This window comes from Cupressus sempervirens, chromosome 3, assembly GCF_028749045.1.
Source record: "Cupressus sempervirens isolate cs-2001-9-10 chromosome 3, ASM2874904v1, whole genome shotgun sequence".
Lineage (NCBI taxonomy): Eukaryota > Viridiplantae > Streptophyta > Pinopsida > Cupressales > Cupressaceae > Cupressus > Cupressus sempervirens.
The window spans coordinates 261,130,701-261,141,108 of NC_143120.1; the positions used below are offsets into that span (position 1 = coordinate 261,130,701).

The following is a 10,408-nucleotide window of genomic DNA, read 5'->3' on the forward strand; positions in this document are numbered from 1 at the left end:
GGTTTCTTCACATCCACACAAGGAGTTAGATAGGGGGGTCCTCTATCACCAGTATTATTCATTCTCATGGCAGAATCATTCAGTAGACTTATTTAGAGGAAGCAAGTGGTAGGCAAATGGCTAGGTGTGCAGATTGGCCAATCAGATATTTCAGTGACACATTCCCTTTTTGCAGATGACACATTACTATTTGGGATCTCTAACATATCGAAGGCTAGGAAGATTAAAGAAGTGTTGGACCTTTATATAGCAGCATCAAACCAAAGGGTCAATGCCCTTAAATCTAAAGTCTACTTGTTCAACACTAATCAGATTATATCCAATAAAATTGTCAATCTCTTAGGATTTTCAATATACTTCCTTCTATCTATATACCTTGGAATCTCCCTTTTTTATGGGGGCAAACAAAATTAGCTATTAGACACCTATAATTGAAAGGATCAAATCCAGAATAGTAGCATGGAAAGCTCGATGGTTGTCATTATTTGGCATAATTCTACTTATCAAATTAGTCCTATTAGCTATTCCTAACTACTATTTATCGGTTCTGAAAGTGCCCCCATCAGTTATCCAAACAATTAAGAAAATGCTTAGAGAATTCTTATGGACATGCAACATGAATGGTGAAAAGAAAGTTCCCTTAGTCTCTTTGCAAAAGATGGCACAAGTAAAACAACTAGGAGGAGTAGGGATACATGATTTGCAAAAATGAAATCAAGCTTTTGGGGGTAAATTAGTTTGGCAAATGTATAGCAAACCACATAACATCTGGTGCCGAATTATGCAAAAGAAGTACTTAGATGAAGCAAACTCATCCAAAATTTTCACAGTATCATACCCACCTAAAAGTTCAACCATTTGGGATTTCATGATTTCCTCCAGGGAAATAATATGTAACTTCATTATGTGGGAAGTGAATAATGGTCTATCAGTTAAATTTTGGCGTGATTCATGGAATGGTGCACTGCCTTTAATTAGAATGGATGATATAGAGGACATAGATACTACTTCAGAAAATACTTGGGGTACTTACTTAAGAGATTATGTATCGGCAGTATGTTTACATTCAAGGAAGGTGATATGGAAGGATCCACATGAATTACCTTTGACCCCTCAAGAGATCCAATGCTTGAAAAAGATCTTTTCTCAAAAGGTAGTCTACTTATCAAATCTAGAGGATAAATTGATATGGGCACTGGGATTAGATGGAAATTTCACCATCAATGAAGGTTATAAGCTCATCCAACAAAGAGATGCAACCATTAAACCATCCCATGCCTACACTTTCTGCTGGAATCATCTGACTCTACCAAAGGCAGTTTGTTTTGTTTGGTTAGCTTTGAACAATAGGGCATTAACTAGTGAAAGGTTACACATACTCAATATATCTCAACCCTTCAAATACCCTCTATGTGATAATCATCAGGAAGATACAAATCATCTATTCCTAAACTATCAATTTGCATAGGATTGATGGTTTTTTGTCCTTGGGAAATTAAACTATTCTATTCCAGTCCCATGCAGGCTTTTGGATCTATTTGAATCATGGCCACCATTATACTCCTCATCCCTCTTCTCTGCTATTTGGAAGTGTATACCAACACTAGTTGTGTGGGCATTATGGTGCGAGAGAAACAAAAGGATCTTTCATAGAACTACCTCATCAATCCAAACAGTCACATCTCATCTTGAGACATCAATATCTGAACTAGTTAATGCTAGTCATAGTAAATTAAAGCATAATTTGGTTATGACTCCATGGGATTCATCTATAATTCAAGAATGGAAACAAATTCATGTGTCATTTGGATGGGGCTCTCAAACAATACCTAATAAGGTGCAAAATAGAGCATTAATCAAACGGAAACTACCATCTAATGGGGTTAGTAAAATAAATTTTGATGGCTCTTCAAGAGGTAACCCAAGAAATTCTGGGGCAGGAGTATGTATTTGGGATCACCAAGGTTTATTAATAGTAATAAAATGTCGCCCACTACCATTTGGAACAAACAACATGGCAGAGGCCCAGGCATTATTTGAGGGATTAATATTGGCAAAAAAGGGGGGATGTCAATAGATTCATATTGAAGGTGATTCTATGGTCATAATTTCAGCATGCATTAATCAAACCTCTCATAATTGGAGACTTACACACATTCTTTAGCAAATATGGCAATTGTTGGACACATTCCAAGAAGTCCACATCTCAAATTCTCTATGGGAAGGTAATAAAGTAGCAGATTATTCAGCAAATAAAGGATGTGATGGAAATGACAACGAGTCTTTGATTCCTGATGTAATCCTAAAATAGGATGCCCAGCTAAAACATATACTCCAATCAGATAGGGTGGAATTTGATGGAGACTCCTCAAGTGCGGATGTGATGCCTGTCACTATTCAAATTTGCACTTGATAGTTATTGCTTGGTGGATGGTATTGCCAGTGCATCAATGATTCACATAGCTATACTTATGAAAATGAGTGGATGGGAGGATGCTTGATAAGCCAATGCTTGTGTATTTCTACACTATCTGAATCCCATATTTGTGAAGATTCTCTGTGGGACCAGAATGCTACGTTTGGCATTTCCTTCTTGCCACACTTGCGGGTGTCTCCATGACGAGCTCTTCCCAAGGAATTTTAGGGTTTGCATCCCATCATGATTTTGGACATGGTAATTTCACTACTCCCTTTGGTCCAACCTTCATATGGCAATTGTCTACCCTTTGGTAATGCAATACAGGTCCTAGATCTGTATGTCACGATCTCACCTAGTCATTCCTCTAACACACGACCAATAGTTGAACATGCGCTTGATGGATGGGAAACTGACAATGTCTTGGCTTTGCTTGCTGGATGGGAAAAATCTTGGCACTCATCTTTCCCCATGGAAGATTGATCAAATCAATTATACAAGTGTATAGCATCAGCATGCTGATAAGCATATTTTGTAATTTTGTAATTTTTGTCATCTAAAATGTGTCCTTGGTCTAGATTGGCATGATAAAACTTGGAGGACTTCTGTGTTTTAAGGCATCATCCTATAAGGATTTATGGTTTTCTTGTGTAAACCAATATGTACCAAATGATATATTGATATATTTGTATACGACTACGATCTGGAGGTTTCTTTCTAGTTCTTCCATGGGGGAGTCTTTGAACCTGTTTATTAATAAAAATATGGTGGTAACCCCACTTTGGCTTTAAAAAAAAATGCCCTTAAGTTATCTTTATTAATTAAATAATAAATAAATGTCTTTTTATGAATTTACTTTAATTGCAATGTGGAGAAATAAATAAAATAATATTTTAATTAAAAAATAATTAAGTGTGCATGAAAGGAATAATTAAATAAAAATAATTACTATTTTAGAGATTGTGGAGATAGAAACCCTAAAAGACAATTAGATTTCTATATTAGAGGGTTTTTGGGTCATTATTGCACACACATGATTTGGAGAGTAGCTCTGGGGTTTAGAAAAGAAGGGAATTTTGGTGGCTTGAAGGATCTTGTTGCAACATAATTTCACTTGGCTACTAGATTGTTAGCATTAGCGTGAGGTAGGGTTTGAAAACCCAAGATTGAATATACCATTAGAAAAGATCTATTTGCTTCATTTTAAAAAATAATATAAAACTTTATATTACAGTTTCTATATGGGATCTGTGTATACATAGAAAATGAAAAAAATTATATATTTTATTGAGAAAGTTCATTATATTTTTAAAAAAAATTTAAAATAATTCAAAATAAATAAATAAACAACATTAAATCCCACTATTGTCGAAAAATAAAGGATGATAACTTACAAAATGAGAGCAACATATTCTATTTGTTTATTTAAAAAAAAAAACCTATGTGTAAATGGGGAATAGGAGGTGGACCCCTCCACATTCATAAATTTTAAAATGAAAAGGCCTTGTAATTTTAGAAAGGAAAAGGACTATTAGTTTCTTTTTATAATTTTAGTATAGTTTAGTTTGTTTAAGTAATTTAGGATTTAAGTTGGTTTTAAATTAGTTTTTAAATTTTTTTATAGATGGTATAAAGTTAGTTTGTTAAAAGAATCAGTTACTTAATTTAAATTATTTTATCTTAAACTAAAATTTAGCTAATTTAAAGATTAATTTATGATAATAGAATTTGTAAATTGATCAAGCTAATTTGGATTTTCAAATGAGACTTATTTATAAATTGATTTGTAAATTATTTTGTTAGAATTATTAATAATTCAAATATAATTTAGCATTATTTTTAATAATTTTGAATTATAATTAAATGCTAATAATTTTATATGGTCATTATTATTATTTTTAAAATCTATTCATATGGTCAAAATGAGCTTTTGAACAATAAATAATTTTAATCTCCTTATTGAAATCTTTGACTTTCTATATGCTTATTTGAGATTTTTTTTTGGGTATCTATCTGGTGATGGTTTTGGAATTGTATTGTGATTTTTTTAATTGTGATTGTTTAATCTGACTTGTGTAGTTGGTCCAACTAGGACATACACCATAGATTTTCTTTGTGATTTCTTTTATGATGTATATCTATTCCGGATATTATGATGAGCTTTTGTTTTTGAATTTGAAAGAGCATTTATGAGTTTTGCTATGTGGTGCATTTATGTTTACTTGGGTTGGGAGAACCAATTTATTTTTGGGTTGTTTGTTAAGGAATTGAGCTTGATCTTTATGGGTGTTGTGATATGGGACACAACTGTGTTTTGTGCTTAGGAGAGATTTTCTAGGTACATATCTTTGGGAGTGTCTTGCAGTCGAGGTCCAAGACCTAAAGTGGTCAATGCCAAGGTTTATGTAATAAGTGATAATCTAGTAATTAATATTTGAAAACACACTAAAAGGATAAGTTAGAGATATTTTCCCTGCCCATGCCTTGAGTGCTTGTATAGACTAAGGATGGAAATGAGATGATACTTAGTGAGAGGTATGACTAGTTTGTCTCGTCTTCTTGAGAGGGTATTCTGGTTCCACATGTGACATGTTAAAGTTTCAGGGTTTAGAGTAACCAATCCAGGGTAACTCAATGCTTGAGGGTTCGAGGTCTATTGAGAGATCAATCCAGGACAACTCAAGTAGTTTGACCATGTGATGTCACTCCCTAGTATGTAGCCTAAGTCTCCTCTGTAGATTTTTTTGTACCTTTGGTGGTGTACTTATTGTTGGATGTATTTATTGTGGTTATTTACTTTCATTGATGGTGATTGGTGGTTTAGGGATGATGTACTTTTGACATGTGGTTCTTGGCTTGAGGTGGATATCTTTCATTGACTTTATGTAATGATTTTGGTGATTTGATCTATTCTTGGTATTTGTATGATGTTTTGTTATGCGGTGTTGGTATTGGATTGAGTGTACTTTCTTTTTAGATTATCTTATCTTCTTGAGTGGTATGTGTTACCTTTGAGGTAGTTTTGGCAATTAGGAATTTCTTGCCTTAGAATGTTTAATGATTGACTAGTTGTATGATGATCGTTCATTATCTTCCCTACACGATGGGAGTGGAAGCCTAACCAGGTGACCATGAGATCGAGAGATAGTGTCTTCTTACCATTTGGATCTCTCTCACATTGTCAGCTATTGGAAGTTCGAGGATGCAATTGTACCTTTACCATTCTTATTCCTACCTTGGAGACTTCTTTTCAATTGATTTGTACTTGTATCTATTCTCACATACCCTGCGACATGTGCAGTGGATGTTAACTATCAAATGTACTTTCATTGTATTAGTTATACTTATGCATTTGCTTATGAAATTATGCATTTGTTATTTCTTTATAATCATGAGACATTGTACTTGAAACTTAAACTAATTAATATAAACTTCTTAATGTAACTCAATGTGAAGGAACCCTTAAAGAATTGAAACTATATTTGTAATTTTTTATGTTTATTTGATGTGTATGTTCATATTGCTTCCACATTAATGTTATCTTGATGTTGTTTAAACTTTTTAAAAAAGAAAAAGTTCAGTAAACATTGTTATATGTTAGGTTTATTTCTCATGGGTTCCCCATCAGGGCATTACATGAAGCAGAGGAGAAAGGTCAGAGGAACTTCAAGCATAGAACAACGAATCTACAAGGCATGTAGTGCCATTTCAAGATCATCGACTTAGTTGTGCTTTCTCACCATTGCAACTTTGTGTAACCCTTAACTGGGCATGCTTGTATGTAAGCATTTGTAAATCCTTTAAAATGGCACCTTTGAAAAAGAGTGTTGTAAATCCTCTAGCAAGGTAGGTTTAGCTAGTTGATTGTAATCTTAGTATGTTACTAGCATTCTTGATAGGATGAGTTCCCAGAAAGGAACAACTGTAGTTCTTAATATGGGAACCTTTTATCTGCAGTAAAAGGCTAGTGAGTATATTATTCCCATTGTGGTTTCACCCTCTCATAGAGGGTTTCCACATGAAAAATTATTGTGTCATTGATGTATACCTTCTTGTCTGAACTTGCATTGTTTTACTTTGTTGCATTTATCATTACCTTTCTATTAAAGAAATTGATATGCAAGGTATTTGAAGTGTTAATTAAGATGATCGATTTAAAGGTCAAACTAATTTACCCCCCTCTCACTACTAGTTTCAAACAACAATATTAACTTTGAGATATTAGAAGAAATGTTAAATACAAATATTGTATATGATGCACTCAACCATCACTATATAAAAATAATTTTTTGAAAAAGAATTAAAAAGACTAATTTTTTGAATAATCTTTAAAGAACTTAAATAAAAAATATTAAGATCAGATATTAAAAATATATACGCTCAAATTATTTCCTCTAACTTTAAAAAGTCAAATAAAAAACAAGTGCTTCTTCCATATATTTTAAAAGCTAAATCGATGAAACCATTAATTGTAAATGTGTGTTCAAAACAAGCTCTAAATTTTTTGGTTAAATATTTGAATGGAACAAAGTAAGTTTTTCATCAAAATCAAAGCAAATCCAAACTTCTATCATTATTATGATATATAGAACGTTCTTCACCAACAATAAACACTGCCCATTTGTGATTGAAATGAATTTCTTTGTTATTGAAGAAAGCCAGTGACTTATTGATAAAAAAGAGTTGTAGACCAAGAAACACTTGATGAATGGATGATTTTGTCCATCAATCAACGAAGTCTAGAGCGAGAGTCAAGAAGATTGATTAAGGGCTGCATTACGAACACAGATGCCGAGGTAATGATGTTCTATAGACATCAGTTTACTCTCCTGCAATTTTTCCGAACCTCTCCTCTCCTCCCTGTGAGAGGCTTGATGTTTCCCATATTCACCATTGCAGCCACAAAATCTTTGAAGAAAGCTTCTTGATTGTTGCTATATCTTCTAACTTGAGCATCAGTAGGGCCTTTATTAAAGAGTTCCTGATCCGAATGAAAAAGTCCCTTCTTTGCTGTTAGACTTTGGTAGTACACATTGTCAAAACCGTTGGGAGTTATCTTGTCTAAGGGTGAGAGATTGTTGTCACCATTGCCACTGTTGAAGGGACAATTCGCTTGCATAGAAGAAGCGAATGCCTTGTCTATGTTGGTTTCGTTGTAGATGCGGCTTCTAAAGAAAAGGCAGCGTGCTTGACCAATTGTATGAGCACCTGCACAAATATAAAGTTAAAATTCTTCACCATGGCTTGTTAAAAGTCTAATGTGTTCTTCCTAAATTAAATTGTATATTGAGTTTTTCTATTATTATCTGGAAGATGAAATGTGAATATATTGTGATATTGTTATCAAGATTTAATTGTATAGCTTTTGAGTCGAACTCATTGACCCATGTTTCATGAGTAGTGATTCATTAGCAGCTTAAAACATCACACACCAAGACTTATTATTAGGCTAAAAGTGTTAAATAGTAAAGTTGACTTATTTTCCTAAGTTTAATTTCTTCCTTGATATGTGATATTTAACATATGAATCTATCTCTCATTAGAATAAATGGAACACTTAGCACTCATTGGATCTAGATGAATATTAAAATTTTAATTGTGTAATTTTTGACTTAAATTTATTGACTTGTATTTTATGAAAAGTGGTTCACAAGAATCTATCTCTTATGAAAAGAACATTTTGCACTCATAATATGTAAGTGATGTTCACAAAAATGAATTACAAAACCCATCTTAATACTATTAAACTAAAATACTCTTAACTAAAAAATTTCTTCCATGATTTAATCCGCTTCATTTGTAACTCCACTATTTCTTACTTATTAATATCAAATATAATAATTATATATAAATTACCGAAATCTAGTAATTGCTTGAAATTGCTTTGAAAAGACATTAGTATAAGTTTGAATTAGAGTTACCTGAAAGTGCAACCATGTCCTTAGTAGACAGTCCTTGAGCACGAAATGCAGAGATTAGGGATTGAAGACTTGAACCAGGCCCTGGAAGGTTGTTGTTTGCATCGCTTAGATTTGCACTTCTTGAATCTCGCCTTCCAAGTCTCACATTCCAAGATGGGCCTCCCAACTATTAATGATAAATACAAATATCTGATGTTATTGTGGAGAAGAGAAAAACAATTGACTTGCAAGTGTCTTAATCAAAAGAATCATGCGATGATGATTAAATCGTGAGAATGTTATTTTTGTTCTTCAGATTAATCAAATCTTATTGAAACGTAATGGTTAAATATTCATATTGAAGACATATTTATATCTCGAACCAAAAGCATCTAAACCTTTTATACACAAAACAAAATTGTAAATGGAAATAGAGGAGTGCAGAAATATTTACTTGGACAACAGAATCACGAGTGGCGATGGTCAAAATATCAGCACAGGAGACGACGCCAGTGCAGACAGTCTCAATTCGAGTCTTAATTTTGTCAATGACGTCGAAGCCTCTGGCTGAGTTAAAGTTTGCTCCTGCACTCTTTTCTCCTGTGAATGTTTTTGTGTCGTCCAAGAGCACAGACCCATCACAGCCCTGCAATTGGAGAACAAATCCAAAATACTATTAGCTTTGTACGTATGGATCACAATTATGATATGTTATTCTTAAACATCACATATTAAGGAGAAAATTAAGTTTGAAAAAATAAGTCAACTTTAACTATTTAACATTTTTTTAGTATGGTTAGAATGAACTTAGTGTGGAATGTTTAAGCCGTCAGCTATCATATAAAAAGTTTTCTCGACTGACATTACTATGATTATTTCTCTAGATAATGATGAAGATAAAAGGTATTTAAGAAAAGCTAATGAGGGGTGTGATCTCTTAATGTTACCACGGATTATCTGGATTGATTTTTTGTCTTCTCTGGACAATTGTCTATTCAGAAGTCGGAATACATACAGAATTGTACCAAAATAAATAAATAAATATAAGATTGTACAACAAAGAAATTATTCTATTGAATTCAAACATTACAAGAACTTGATCAAATGACCAGGGACCAAACTAATTGATAATGTCACTCTAGATTAACTGATATATAGGCCTTCTCTACTTCTCTTGACAAATTTTCTATTCATAAATCAGAAGGCACCTATAGAAGTTGTCAAGGTGCTGTTAGAAATTATATGGGCAGATGTGTGTTCTTGTTGGAGATACATTTCATACTTACCCAATTTATTTTAATATATGTTTATTTTTAATTAATAAAATATTTATATTATGGTTAAACCTAGCATATATATCTTTAAATCTATTCATATAGAATTTGAAGATATCTTTATAGGAGATATTTTCTAGAGCAAATCAAATTATAATATTGACTGATGTTTTATTAGTAGATTTCTATTCTTTCTTATAAGAAATGGGTTATGTGAAATATATATTCATAAAAGATAGAGCAATAGATTTGACTAAAAAAACTATACAATGAACGCTGAGAACAAAATATAAACTTAATAATTTTTTACTATTTAACAGTTTTTATCTAAGAATCAAACTTTAATATATGACATGATAGAAAACATAACTTATTACTTAAACATTATATAAAAGAACAAAATAATAATAATCTATATTCACTAAAAATATATTAAAGATTTAGGGGAAAAAACATTGTGATTACATTAACAAAGCAGTCGTGAAAGTGAAGACGAAGCAACGAGGCGCCCATTCGGGGTTCTTTCGTTACCACGTCCTTTATTACTTCTTCAACAATCGACAATGCCTTGGGGCACGTCTTCGAGTAAAAGTCTGGGAGAAGCTGGGCATTGGCTGTGCTGCAGCAAAGAAGTAGAGCAATAGATGCCATTACAAGCTTTGAGTACTTCATGAAATAAGCCATGATCGTCTTTGTTTGAGGCCAATGTATTGGAAATGATTTATGTGGTTACTTATACAACTTGTGTGGTTGAGATTGGATTGGATGGAATATGATTGCTTGAAATCATCAGTGGCTGCTGCTTATCTCTTCTCCAA

At 32.7% G+C, this 10,408-nt stretch overlaps 1 protein-coding gene across 1 annotated transcript; it reads right to left on the reverse strand.

The window, feature by feature from the left end:
• Window positions 1-7,232: 7,232 nt before the first annotated feature.
• Window positions 7,233-10,274, reverse strand: LOC149565891 (peroxidase P7-like). Its single transcript, XM_089817290.1, has 4 exons — window positions 10,056-10,274; window positions 8,771-8,962; window positions 8,338-8,503; window positions 7,233-7,624 (listed from the first exon to the last, which is right to left on the reverse strand). The coding sequence occupies exons 1-4, from the start codon at window positions 10,272-10,274 to the stop codon at window positions 7,233-7,235; spliced, it is 969 nt and encodes a 322-aa protein (XP_089673416.1).
• Between the last annotated feature and the right edge of the window lie 134 nt (window positions 10,275-10,408).

What these genes read in the sequence shown, in the direction of transcription:
- LOC149565891 (XM_089817290.1), bottom strand. Translation starts at nt 10,274, where the DNA reads ATGGCTTATTTCATGAAGTACTCAAAGCTTGTAATGGCATCTATTGCT. An exon ending in CTCGTGATTCTGTTGTCCAA is followed by an intron (nt 8,504 to 8,770) that starts GTAAATATTTCT and finishes TATCATTAATAG; the next exon opens with TTGGGAGGCCCATCTTGGAA. An exon ending in GGACATGGTTGCACTTTCAG is followed by an intron (nt 7,625 to 8,337) that starts GTAACTCTAATT and finishes ATATTTGTGCAG; the next exon opens with GTGCTCATACAATTGGTCAA.